Below are 13,383 nucleotides of genomic sequence, written 5' to 3'. Positions count from 1 at the left end.
TTTAATTGTTTATAAAAAAATGTGTATTAGGGGGGAGAGCTGCCCCCAATACAATGCCCCAAGCATGACGGCCTATTGGGGGCGCTGCTCGAGATGCTCTTACACGCTTCAACGCACTTGTTGTCTTTGCCCGGCAGCTCATGCCAAAAGTCCATCCAACACTCAAATTCACAACATGATTTGGTTTAGGAAATTTGGACTTAGCAGTCTTGGTGTTAAAGCAACTTCTGTGGGCCGTGACATTGTTTTTTTTAGTATTCCACGTTTCAAAAGATTCTTTGCAAGTTTTTCTTTTTTTGAACCTTGAACCCCCTTCATTCATTTGAAATTATAGTTCTGTGAAGAAGAGGTACAAGAAGGTCTGGAGGGTTATTAAGCCAAGTTTGTTCATCCCCTCACTGCCCTAGCCAACTCATGGGCTACAGCATTTGGTTCTCGAAAGAATCTTCAAACTGAACTCTAGGAAAATCATAAGCTAAGTAATAGCAGTCATCAAGCATTACCGCCGCAACACCGCTGGAATTACCTCCATCATGCATCATCTTAATCACATCCATACAATCCAATGAGAATATACTCCGATTGTAGCCATGGTCTGTGCCGCGAGAATGCCATGTTTGAGCGCACGTGCATCTGCCGACAATTCATCTTTAAACATGTTTGATCTTTGAATTCCCCGCCGATGTGAAATTGTCATTGCAATCATGGACCACTGGCCCCGTATACTTTATTTCGAAAGTGTATGCTTCGCTTCGCAAAATGATGAGCTCCTTTACAGGTGGATTTTCATCCAAAGCATGTAGTGTCGTGCCCTAAATTAAGTCAGATATAGGGAAAACATTCTGCGTTTTTTTTCATAAATCAAACAAGGATCAACGAGTTTCTTTTTGTTGGTCGTATTGATCATCAAGCATGCTGCCTTCCGCTCGATGAGGATCAACGAGTTAAAAGCCTACACTAGATCAGGGCGTGCACCATCTGGGGGGAGAACATAAATTAATGATAATGCCACCCAAGATTAAAAGCTCAGACGAGGACAAAAATTTCTGTTGCGTATATAAGTTCGCTAACATTCTACCATGTTCGTGCTAAAGGTAATGAATCAAAACCACTGTAGGCACTCCTTGCTGCACTACGACCTTGGTCGAAAAAATGCAGGATGTGCAACCCAGTCAAAATGTTGCATGTTGAAGCAGCAACCTGAATCTACTGTGGCATCTTCGTTTGGCACATCATAGGGCAAGAAGACTTGAACATATCAACAATTCCCCTTTTGTAGGAATCCAATTTAGAGTGGGTTATCTGCTTAGCCAGCATTGCCATGTTTCTTTACCAGCCACACAGTCACTGAATGTTGTTGAAATCCTAGTTAGTGGATGTTGTTGCAGTCCTAGTAAGTGGCCTAGTCTTCTCAGGCAATCCGAGTGATGAAGCCGCATGTTGCTTGTGTCGCCCTGTTTCTTTACCATCTAGCTGTCTTGTGAAACCCCTTAGGCATTTTCGGCTGTGCTGTTTTCAAGGGTCTTTGATGTGGCATTTTCAGCTGCAGACGGCTCACCTTCTTTCTTGCGTCTGGATCTTCTTGTGGTCACCTTAATGATATCATCTTTGTACACTATCTTTTCTTTCGTCGGACCACTCGTTTGCGGCTTGTTGCTGCCTGGTTCTTGGTTTGCATCAGGAAGCAAGGCTTTGCAACTTAGTCGAAGTTGACCCTTGTCATTTATCTGGTTTAGAAAGTTCAGAAAATAGACATTCAGAAAGCAGAGATGATCAAAATGTAAGCAGATAAATTTACCAAATGGTATTTGAAGTGGTAGAATTAGGAATAGTATAGCCTAAGCATTATAAAGACCTATAGCAATTGCTAACTATCTTGCTTGCTAGATGGGAAATTGAAAAAATGAGAGGACAGTTACTATACAATATAGGATGCCACCAGCTAAAATTATCGCCAGCAACAGTACTCTATAACTTGACAAGATTAAAACCAGTGAAATCATGCACCGGTTGAAAGTTTCAGCAATATGTGGCCCTTTGGCAACCATTGATCCACCATCTATATGTACCAGCAGCATATACCAAAGGTACAACTTTTCCCGGTTTTACTTAGCATTCATGTTGAGTTTACACTTCAAACAGAACTACAAACCTCAATAAGCTTAACATCAATACGATCGCCAACTTTATAAGCCTGAAAAGAAGAACAACGAGTTGGTCAACTTTAACACACAAGAGGAATCAAAACAAACAAACAAATATTTTCTCACATCCTCAGCCTTGGCCAACCAACTCGAACTTAACTCGCTGATATGACATAAACCCTGCACATTGAGTTAAGGATACGATTACGGCAGCAAGATAATCAAAATTAACAGGAGATAACTTTGTGTACGGAAACTACTAGCCGAATCGTTAGAGGCCCAATGAGGCCACGCGGATTTGTCAATTAGAAGTAGCATCACTTCTTTTGTAATATGGAAGTGCAATAAATATGTTAACATTGGAATTAATAAAGTTAGTTTTGGTAGCTGCTCACCTCACGCCCAGGTGCAATTTCCACAAAAGCTCCGTATGGAGCAATTGTTTTGATCTCACAGTTCCTGCAATTGAATTTTCAAGAGTTTTCATTAGCTAAATCCCGGAAATGTTCAGTTAAAAGCGAGTGCTTAACTAAATCTACAGGAAGCAATACTACAATATGAATATATCATATGCACATAAAAAACCGAGGGATAAAACAAATGGACACCTGAAAATTTCTCCAACTTTTGGAACCATGGTAAGATTAGCTATTATAGTTTTTGACTTCTCTAAGCTTTCTATGTCCCTTGCAGTAATTTTTACCTGCCAAAAGAATGTCAGGTTGTACTTTGAAAACTTCAAAGGTTATCACTAAGTTCTCCTTACCGTGCCATCATCTCGGGCATCAATACCATATACTCCAGTCTCCTCAATTATGCTTTTTATTGTCCTTCCACCAGAACCAATTATTAGACTCACCTTGTTAGGTTTGACCTTGCATAAGAACAATTCCAGACAAGTTTAAATTACAGTTGCAAGAAAATACAAAAATCACCACGTTTCACAAACAATATACCAACCTTCATAATATGTATTACGGGAGCATAGGGAGACAGTGCTTTAGCTGGTGGGGGTGAACATTTTGACATTTCATCTGAAGACAGTGAAATGTAACATCAGATCAAATACCCGAAATCCATTTGAAAATTGGAGTACAAATGGCATTTTCACCATAATTGCATAAGAATAGAGAATTTGTTATCCAAGAAGGCTTCAATCATGTTACTATTGGAAGTTTTTTAATAGGCCTCTCGCATTTTATTTAGTAGCTACCTTCACAAATGATGTCACCTAAGGTGATCCATCTGAAAAAGATATGCACGGCATATTCCTCATCCAAAACTAACACAAAATATAAGTTGATTTTGATGTTTATACGCCACACCAACAGATTAAAATGCTCAGGCCTCACGGTACAACTTTGGTGAGTCGTTATAATTTACATTTTCTTTGCTTAATATTATGACTTGCAGTTTAGTTACAATGTATCGTAGGTTCGCTGGTATCTGTCACAAGTATCATGAAGCTGGGTTAGAAATTTCGAGCATAGTATACACAAATAATAAAGCAAGATTGAAGGTCAAGCGCAGACTACAGACTTACTTAGAATATGCTTTCTACCATCTCTAGCTTGACGAAGTGCTTGTTCCATTACAGGTAGAGTTATTCCCACCACCTGCCACAGCATAACATGCACACAGATGACTTCATCGTTGATTTTATGCCACCTAATAGCATATTACAAGACAAATGTTGGTTCATCTAGACGTTAGTAATTACAACCTTGATGTCCATTTGGAAAGCAGAAATACCATGTTCATTACCGGCAACCTGAAAGAGGAGTGGACTGGTAAACAAATTAAAAGATTCAAAAGGAATCAACCATTAACCATGCTACTGCATTTATATGAGGAAAAACAAACTAGGGTAGAATACATGTTACACCTTGAAATCCATGTCACCAGAGGCATCTTCAGATCCAGTAATATCAGAAAGAATAAGTGGTGTACCGTCTCCACCGAATTCCTGAGTGTCAAGAACCAAGCCCATTGCTATTCCAGCTACAGGGAACTTTATTGGAACACCAGCATCTTGAAGTGCTAAACAACCTCCACAGACAGAAGCCATGCTGGTGAAATATAACAGAAACATATTACCAGAGATATCTTGACAATTTAGGAGTAAAAAATACAGTGCAGGATATACTACATGCAAGAAAAATGATGTTCTGCTCTTATGAGGAACATTGAGTAAAAGATCAGGCTATCCTGCAGCCTGCACAAAAGGGTAATAAATTTGTGCACCTGACCTGTGGCAGGATCTATATTATAACAAGTCCAATAGGGAGGTGACAAGTAACAGTACACATGATAGTAATAGTAATTTAAAGAGAACATGGCGGTACTACATTAAGTGTCAACTCTATTAAACCTTCGTCAATGGAAAAATGTGCAAACAATAATGGAAGAAAGCATGAAATGGTCATTACCTAGATGAGCCATTACTTTCAGTGATAGTACTCTCCACACGAATGGTGTACGGAAAATCCTTTTCTGAAGGTAAAATCGGTTCCAGCGCCCTTTCTGCAAGCATACCATGACCTATCTCTCTCCTATTAGGTGCTCCAGTTCGACCAACTTCACCAACAGATGATGGCGGGAATGTGTACTGCAGTATTTAACACAACAATTAACTAAAAAAGTGTACTCATGGGATGTATGCATACAGCAGTCTGCAACACAATAAACGAACCGGTCAATTCATCTCATGGTATGTAAGACATGCATACAACTGTCTTGGAACAGCTCACTGCACGGTATTTTAATATTAATACTTATTGCCTACAATACTGAGCAAATCACTGAAAAGCACCTGCTGGAACCATATTGGATAAGTGGGGTGTCCCAAACTCGACTCTTATGACAGGGACTTTTCCATACTAATATTTCTCTTGTTTTTACAGAAAAGAACTCCATCAGCTGAACCAGAAAGAACCTGGCAGTGGCACCAATCCTTGGTTTTCTCCAGTTGAACAGACTCGGTGCATTTGTTATAAACCATGAGAGCAATATAGTATTCAGAAAAGAACTGATTAAACTAGGAAGTAGTACCAGTATCTTCACAACTTTACATCGTACTTCAAATACGACTAATATACAACTATATTATTTTCACTCTTTACCATATGATAAAAGCTAGTTAATAGATCTACATTTACCAGATCCAAATATATTGACTAGTTGAAAGAACTGCCCTAGTAAATGGAACTATCTAAATCCCAACAGAGAACTGCAAAAGTCATTTTTCATCAGTGAAACTATATAAGAAACAATGGATGAAGACTTTTGACCTTTAGAGATGGGAAACTGACAAAGCAAGATGATATATCATCAACCAACATTTCTACCATGTACCTGAAGATAGAAACTTTTTGATTCCTCGGTGTCAACAAGGGTATCAATTCTTTGAGCCATCTGATAGTCACCTAAAGTGACCACGGCCAGTGCCTGCATGATTAAATGAGAAATGTTAAGAACATATGGATTGTAGATGTAATGTGTTTAACTCAAGTAGAAACTGTCTCTGCTTGAAGAGAAAACAGTAGACATGTGCAGCTACTCTTGTGCAATGGTGATTAGGGTGATGAGTATTTGTGCACTTTTGCATCACAATTGCAAAAAATTGTACATAAGTCGAAATTACTACTCAGAATATATTAGATCTACATAGGTGTCAACAAGTATTGACTGCAACAACAAACCAAATTGTGGTTCTGAGAAATATACAAATGAATGCACATGCAATATTGCTAAAAGAGGAGGGATCAAACACGTTTAGTAGTGAGACAATAACACCATGATATGCAAGAAAAAAAATGATAAAGGTTATGTTGTGAGGAATGTCAGCTGTGTTGAACTGTATATGTGGATGACCTAGCCCTTTCCACCAGTTCGGACTTTTGGTTGTGTTGGCTAGTGCATGAAGCATTACGTGGTATCAGAGCCTAAGGTCTCGAGTTCAAGTCCTGGCTATAGACTGCCAAATGAAGTGTATTACCTTACCTGTGTTTCTCCCCTTGTGAACAGTGCACTGCCATGTGCCCGTGGAAGTAATCTACATTGAGAATTAATAGGCCGAAGCTCACAAGGACTCCGTCCATCACTTCGCTTTCCACCCTAAAGTTTGAGCAACATTCATGAAAGACATTAATAATAGTAGCATAAACCACAGGAAGATAAATTTAAGTAGGAAGTCTATTGGTCCTAGGAAAAGTTTTACAAGGTAATGCACTCCATAAACTAAACCCTGCAACTGTTAACTAATAGAGACCATGCAGGCAGGCATTGCTGCACGTGCTCACTGCTGTGTGGTGGGGCAGCCATATTCTTTACAGAGACAGTCCTCTACTAGTGTTATGCAACTAAACCAGTTTGCCATAACAATTAACGATGGTGCCTCCTATCAACACAACATTCATGTAATCATTTTCAAGGGTGATGAATCATCTTAGTGGCCCAAATGTAACATTGCAAGAAAGTTAGCCCTTGTAACTAGAAGTATAACACTCTCTATCTGATTTTCTGATTCTTATGCAGTAGCAATAGTACTGTGCACACTGTATTTCTTACTATCTTGACATTACATAGTCTTAACTTTCAAGAGTAGCATGCTTTCTATCTGATCATTCACCGTGACTAATTTTCCGGAGTATGATGCACTGCAGTATTTCAAAGTTACGAACAGGTAGTATGCACATGAAAACTTCCTACCCAAAAAATGCTCTAATAGATAAAACGAAATATGGTAGCACTAACATTTAGGTCAATAGAAAATATTAGCGGCTATGACCTTCAGATGATAAGGAAAATTAAATACCTCTACAATCCGCCTTCGCAAATATTTGGATGATACTTCCTTGAAGACTAGCTTGACATCAACTTCTGAGAATAACTACATAGAAGAAACAGTCGATCAGTGAAAGCAGCGTATGAAAATTGTGCATGAGATGCTAAGCTAAAAACAGTGTCACAAATAAAAACAAATAGAACTTGAGTCACAAAACCACATATTGAGTGAGAACAAAATAATGATCATCACCTGACGGTGGGGCTTCCTTGAGACTGGCTTGATGTGAACATCACCTTCATCCACTTCACCATCCTCTATAATTTCGTCCTCATCTTCCTCCTCAACAATATCAGCTAAATTTTCAATGGGTCCAGATGACTCATCTTTGGACACATAGCCTTGTTCTGACAGTATAGTTATTACTTTCTCCTCCAGTGCTGAAAGAGTTTTTCTTCGAGGAATTTTTTGTTTTATTTGCAATGCCTTCACTAACTCGTCTCCAGAGATATCCTGGAAAATATTAGCACTTTAAATTAGCAATGAGAGTACAGAAAAGAAGTAAAGTACGATACACTTTGCTTGATTTTTTTAAGAAAAGGGAGTGGATTAAATAACAATGCAAAATGCTGTCTTGGGAGTAGAAGGCATGTTCTATTTCTATCAATTATATTTCTTCCAGCTGGTAGTTAACTCTGTTGGTGTTCAAATATTACTAGAACAAGCATTTTTACCGCCATTAAATTTAGCACCGGCATCCTTGGAAGGCTTAACAACTTGAACAGATAAGACCCAGAAGAGACAAGCAAGGAGATACACACATAGCCTAGTATAAGGTAAACTATTGAAACGGACATATGTAATGTAAGATCTGGACACCATGAAAACCCTCTCAGTCCACCTGACCATTTGACCACCTATACAAAGAACATGTGAGAACAGCGATACTGATAAATTAATATCAAAGAGTGGCCAATATACTACTGAAATAAAATGACAAAACATGCCCGGAAGTAGGATAGAAAAGGACCGGTATTTGAGATCTTTAGTCACAGCAAGGCAGCAACTGCTCGCTGCTCACAACAAAAATTAAAAACAATAGCATGATTGCTGTTTTCACTTACTATAAGACTATTAAGAACTTGAAACTGTTACATAGGCCTATCAAAAGTTAGAAAAGTATACAGTCGATTAAATAAGGGCTGCAGTGTGTTCATACTTCAACATGCCTGTAGAGTTCAGGGGGTGGTAAATTGATAGCCTCAACCATTTTCTTCTTCCCACAGGTCTTGACAAGAACATCAATTGCCTTGCAGATTTCTCGAATTGCCTCCTGATTTTTACTTGAATTAGAATCACAAAACAAGAAACACATATAATATAACCAAAGTCAAAAAGGAGCTCTGAGAAGATAAACAAAGTAAAAGCCGCATGTCTTGGACAGAAAAAAGTATTTATTGTACAGCTGGATGAAAAGAAGTGATGGCTTATCACATCAGCTGAGCAAGTAACTAAAGCAAAAAAAAAAGTGCAATATAAATAATCGGTTGAGAACAGAGCTTGTAAAAATGCTTCCAAACGAATAAACTCCTGGGTCTCTCATTGGAGGAAATTTCAGTAACTTGATGTTTAGGGTTCACTTTCCTTCCATTTGAAGGTACTATAAAAGGTCCTTGCCCTTAAAATTAAACTAATTAGAGGGACCACAGATCCCTAATTTCAAAAGCTAACAGCAAGCGTTTGTACAGAAAAAAAAATCAAATATTTGGCAAAAACTTGCTGATTTGTTGTTGTTTTTGGTTGACTAGACTATTAACTGCTAAGCACTAGCATCTTGCAATCAGATGGACTATAATTTGTGAAACTGCACTATGGATAGCAAAAAAATAAATCTACAAGCAGAGCATAACGAGACGTTATAAGCTAACCTGTCCTGTTTCCACGGCTTGAAGCAGCTTCTCCTCAGTGAGAAAATCACAGAATCCCTACTAAGAACTAGTCAGAACTCAGAAAAACAAGAGGTGCCATTGACAGAAAATAATAACTAGGAGGGTGAAAGAATCAATAACTGAACTATCACCAACAGACAACTTGGTTCACCTAAATTAACCTATCTTTCGAATCAAGGGCAGAGAAGCATACTTAAAGTATTAAAAAACCATATAAAGGATATGATATGCTACCCATATTTGCCCGGAAAGACAAAACAAGAACCTACAGCCTGGTCCACCCAAATTGACCTACCTTTAAGTGTAGGAAAAAATTTGGTGCCAACCAAACAAGGCTTGCCAATAGCTACGAGCGGTTTATTGCCAAAATAAAAGCAGTGTGGCTTATACCAGTAAAGCTTAGATCTGGTAACTTTACATGCTAGATCAGTGATAAAACTATGTCAACTTCTCATCTCCAGAAAATCAATATACATAACTATCAAGAAAATCTAGAAGACTTATATACTGATAACCAAACACACAAAAAAAAGGTGAACATATGTTTCTTCAGACGAAACGGTCTGGGGAAACTATATGTGCAACTGCGAATAAAAGTTGAGCACAGACCTCTATCATCAATATAGCACTATCGGTCCCAGCCATCATCAAGTCCAACTCCGAGTCCTCCATTTGTTCAGTGGTTGGGTTAACCACAAACTGGTCGTTGATCATACCGATTCTTACGCCAGCAATTGTTTGTTTATTTGGAACTTCAGAGAGTGCCCTGCAGAGATAGGTTCGTGATAAATACAAGCAACTACAATATAGTTATTTTAGTCAAAACACATGAAAAATCACTAGATTATTGTGATAGTTTCCATTAGACCTACATGGCTATACCAGCAGCTGTCACAGCCACGCAATCAGGGGAATGAATACCATCATAACTGAAAACCTGTAATAGTAAGAAATTATTGTTTCATCATATGAATAATAAAGATCACAAATAAAAATCAGGTAATTGGTGCAATAACGACACACCAAAATGATGGTATATGTGATGTATGCATACAAAAAAAACATTGGATTACCCAGGATAGAATCTGAGTTTCGTAATAGAACCCCTTGGGCATAGTAGGGCGTAGAGGCCTATCTATCAATCTGCATACTAAAACCTGCAATTGTAGTAAGAAAGAAACTCTAGTGGTCTGGCAAACATAACAAAGCAATGTAGTAAAAGTTCTTATAATGAACCTCGTGGTCTTTTGCCCTTCCTTCTCGTTTAAAGAAACCGCCACTGTATTCAATCAAAAATAAGAGTAGAGTGAATGAAATACACGAACAGATGATAGTTGATGAATACAAGGGCAATAAGTACTTAAGGTTCTGTACCTAGTTCTTCCAGCAGCTGAAAGGCGCTCCTGATAGTGAACTGACATTGGGAAAAAATCAGAAGGGTCGCTTGGAGTATCAGCCATACAAACAGAACAGTAGACAATCTGCCAAGGCAATTAGAAATTTTAATTAGGTATGTAAAGGTCTTAATGTTACTGGAAATTAGTGATGAAGATAAGATCTATGTCTTAGTTGAACATGAGAAAGTTGAAATGGTGATATGCGTAGGAAAACTTGCTGCCCTCTGGAACTGGCATGAATAAATTTCAAGAACAAGAACAGAAGAAGCAATGCAGGTTTATCCGGTTGCAATGCACGTTCAAGCACAGAATTTAATAATAGTAATGAATTCATGGGAGCCTGAGATGGAGAAAAAATCAAGAATGTTCAGGGCTTCGTCTAGCGCTGCTTTGGACAAGCCTGAACTTCACGATTGAGACAGACTGCGCTGAAGCGGCCGAGTTAATCAAGGGTTCCTCACCAAATATGTCTGTTTATGCTTTTAAAATCAGTGTTATCCGTGAATTATTACAGGAAAGAGATGTTAGTATAGCTAAGATTAGTCGTGGGATTAATGCAGTGAGCCACGAACTAGCTAAGCTTAGCCGAGTTAGTGCTAGAACTGAATTTTGGCTGAGGGACTTCCCCCAGGAAGTTGCTACAGCAGTTGCTGTTGATTGTAATTTGGCTCAAAGTTAATGAAATTTCTTTCCCCCGCAAAAAAAAAAAAAAAAAAAAAAAGAAGATTGGACTACTACTCTACCGCCCATAATTGATTTCTGAGACAGGTAGCACACGAGGCATGATGCAACTGCAAGTCTACAACCAATTATACAAAAAAACAATCACTCACGCGTAACAGGGTAACCGAATCATTCAAATCTGTAGCATGCATCTCAGTATTTGGGCGTTTATGCCAGCTAAATGATTTCATAATCTGCTATGCATGTGCTGATTCACAAATGAGGTACTACCTCTGATCCAAATTAGTTGTTGCGGGTTCAATGAACCTAGACAGATTTAGGCAACATTTTGCCTAAATCTGCGACAATTAATTTGGATCGAAGAGATATTTATATACTCCACTTACTGTTTCTCCATCAGTGACCATTACAGACGCACTCGCTTGCCTCCCAATCTGGCCCGTCTCTACCAATATCTGAGAGACCCAAAAAAAAATCCCAGTTAAAGACTATGTCAAAGTACTGAGGAAAAACATATACAAGAAGAACTGTAAAAACTCTCTGACAAATGACGATCGGGACATAACAATCAGACAAACGGATTAGCACTAAGGAACCCGCATAGGTATGCTGAGTAAACTACATTTCATTTCGGAGAAACGCGCGATGAAAAAAAAAACCCGTGAAAGCCTCGCGGGACAATGTTTCAGAACCCCAATACGGCAATGCGTAAACATTGAACATAGCACCAGTGCACCCCGCCCGCCGCAAATGGAAAATAGACAGAGAGGGGATAAATTAGCGGCTCACGTGGCGGTCGCCGACGGGAATCTTCACGGAGAACTTGGCCGGGGCGGAGCTGCTCGCCTCCTCCGCGGGCGCCGCCGCCTCCTCTCCTGCAGCAGCGACAGCCCTAGCCCTGCCATCCCTCCGCCGCGGTCGGCGCGAGGAGGCATGCGCGACGCGCGGCGGCGCGAGGCGGGAGATGGGGAGCCACGCGTGGAGGAGCGGCGGCGCGGGGTTCGGGAGAGCGAAGGCGAGGTGCGGCGGCGCAGGGAGGAGGAGGTGGCGGAGCGTGGCGGGGCTCGCGAGCATCGCGCGGCCGTAGGAGGAGAGGGAGGCGAGGCGAGCTTGAGGGTTGCGCGTCGTGGAGTTTACAGCGGCAAGGAAAGGAATGGGGGAAGGGGGGAGAGGAGGCGGGAGGGAGACGAGAGGGTGGCGACGCGCCGCAGAACCTTATCGCTTTCGGTTTCGGTTTCGTTTGCTCGGGGGTTTATATCAGGTTTTCTTCTTGGCTGGGGTTTTGGGGTGCCGCAATTCAAATTTAGAGTTTCCAGATGGTGCATGAACAACGTGCAAATTTTGGTTAGAGCATTTCCAACAGGCGCGGTATCCAGCGCTGTATCCAAAAAAGTGACTAGTTTAGCGCGCGAGATCTAAATTGTGCTCCAACAGATGTTGCAACCGGTGTTGTAAAGTGGAGCGGGCTGCAAAAGCGCTACCCTGTGTGCTATATCTACCGCACCGGAAAAAGCGCGCGGTACAAATCTACGCAGAAACAAGTATCCAGTTTTACAGCTCCAAACTTTAGAGTTTCTGTTGGAGGAGAATATAGTCTCACGCGCCAAACACAGATAGAGCGCGCTGCAAAGTAGTTTTAGAGCGCCAAAATTTGGCGCGTCTGTTGGAGATGCTCTTAGAAGAGAGTTAGCCACGCAATCTAGTTAATGGAATTAACCCGATGCTATCCCCAAAAGGAGGAATTGGGGGGGCTATTAGATTGCATGAATTCCAAATGTATATAGAGAGAGAAAGCGAGGATTAAGAGGCTACGTCGAATCAGTGGTGGACTCAACCGTCCCTAAGCTCGGGTGCGTGCCCAGGCTTCCGACCAGCAGCACGACTGATGAGGATATCCAGGCAGCTTGGTACACTAGGATAGCCTGTGATATGATGATTAATTCTAAGATTGTACCAGTATTTTATCGTAGTATTGTTATTAGAAAATAATGTAGCCAGTTCATGTGGTGGGCCAATTAGGATTTTAAGTGTGTTTGTTTGACTTGAGCCTGTCCAAGTCAATTAGGTTAGGCCCAATAGGGGCTGGCCGGCCACCTCTCCCTCATATAAGGAGATGGTGCGGCTAGGGTTTAGGCAGTTGAGAGTTGAATCCGAATAATGTAGAACTTGAAGTTCATATTATCACCGTTCATATGGGATCGGTGTGTGTGACAGCATCTCGGATGTTTGTCCAGTTATCCATCAATAAATGCGTGAGAGTTTTTGAATCTGTCAAGAGTGATCGTGCGTGCGCGAAGGTCCTCGAATTGTTGAGGGTTGTGGAGGTGTCTATCCAGCTTGAGGTTCGTCGTTCATCGTCGAGTCGCTCGCCGGATTCGCGTTCTCCATCTTCAGGTTACGTGTATCGCACACGTGATTGGGAG

At 40.5% G+C, this 13,383-nt stretch overlaps 1 protein-coding gene across 1 annotated transcript; it reads right to left on the bottom strand.

The window, feature by feature from the left end:
• Positions 1 to 984: 984 nt before the first annotated feature.
• On the bottom strand, positions 985 to 12,034 carry LOC124672372 (probable polyribonucleotide nucleotidyltransferase 1, chloroplastic). The gene is made up of 24 exons (XM_047208610.1): positions 11,750 to 12,034; positions 11,347 to 11,415; positions 10,254 to 10,360; positions 10,116 to 10,158; positions 9,953 to 10,036; positions 9,752 to 9,816; positions 9,489 to 9,645; positions 8,859 to 8,915; positions 8,150 to 8,263; positions 7,183 to 7,443; positions 6,961 to 7,035; positions 6,147 to 6,260; positions 5,499 to 5,591; positions 4,574 to 4,752; positions 4,030 to 4,213; positions 3,868 to 3,915; positions 3,688 to 3,760; positions 3,105 to 3,178; positions 2,911 to 3,018; positions 2,753 to 2,847; positions 2,540 to 2,603; positions 2,271 to 2,324; positions 2,153 to 2,194; positions 985 to 1,727 (listed from the first exon to the last, which is right to left on the bottom strand). The coding sequence occupies exons 1-24, from the start codon at positions 12,032 to 12,034 to the stop codon at positions 1,491 to 1,493; spliced, it is 2,682 nt and encodes an 893-aa protein (XP_047064566.1). The 3' UTR covers positions 985 to 1,490.
• Between the last annotated feature and the right edge of the window lie 1,349 nt (positions 12,035 to 13,383).

This window comes from Lolium rigidum, chromosome 7 (genome assembly GCF_022539505.1).
Source record: "Lolium rigidum isolate FL_2022 chromosome 7, APGP_CSIRO_Lrig_0.1, whole genome shotgun sequence".
NCBI classification, from domain to species: Eukaryota; Viridiplantae; Streptophyta; class Magnoliopsida; order Poales; family Poaceae; genus Lolium; species Lolium rigidum.
Note: the sequence above shows the minus strand (reverse complement) of the source record. Positions and strands in the feature narration are given on the sequence as shown.

What these genes read in the sequence shown, in the direction of transcription:
- LOC124672372 (XM_047208610.1), bottom strand. Translation starts at nt 12,034, where the DNA reads ATGCTCGCGAGCCCCGCCACGCTCCGCCACCTCCTCCTCCCTGCGCCG. An exon ending in TCACAAGGGGAGAAACACAG is followed by an intron (nt 5,592 to 6,146) that starts GTAAGGTAATAC and finishes TTAATCATGCAG; the next exon opens with GCACTGGCCGTGGTCACTTT. An exon ending in CTGGTGACATGGATTTCAAG is followed by an intron (nt 3,916 to 4,029) that starts GTGTAACATGTA and finishes CTCCTCTTTCAG; the next exon opens with GTTGCCGGTAATGAACATGG.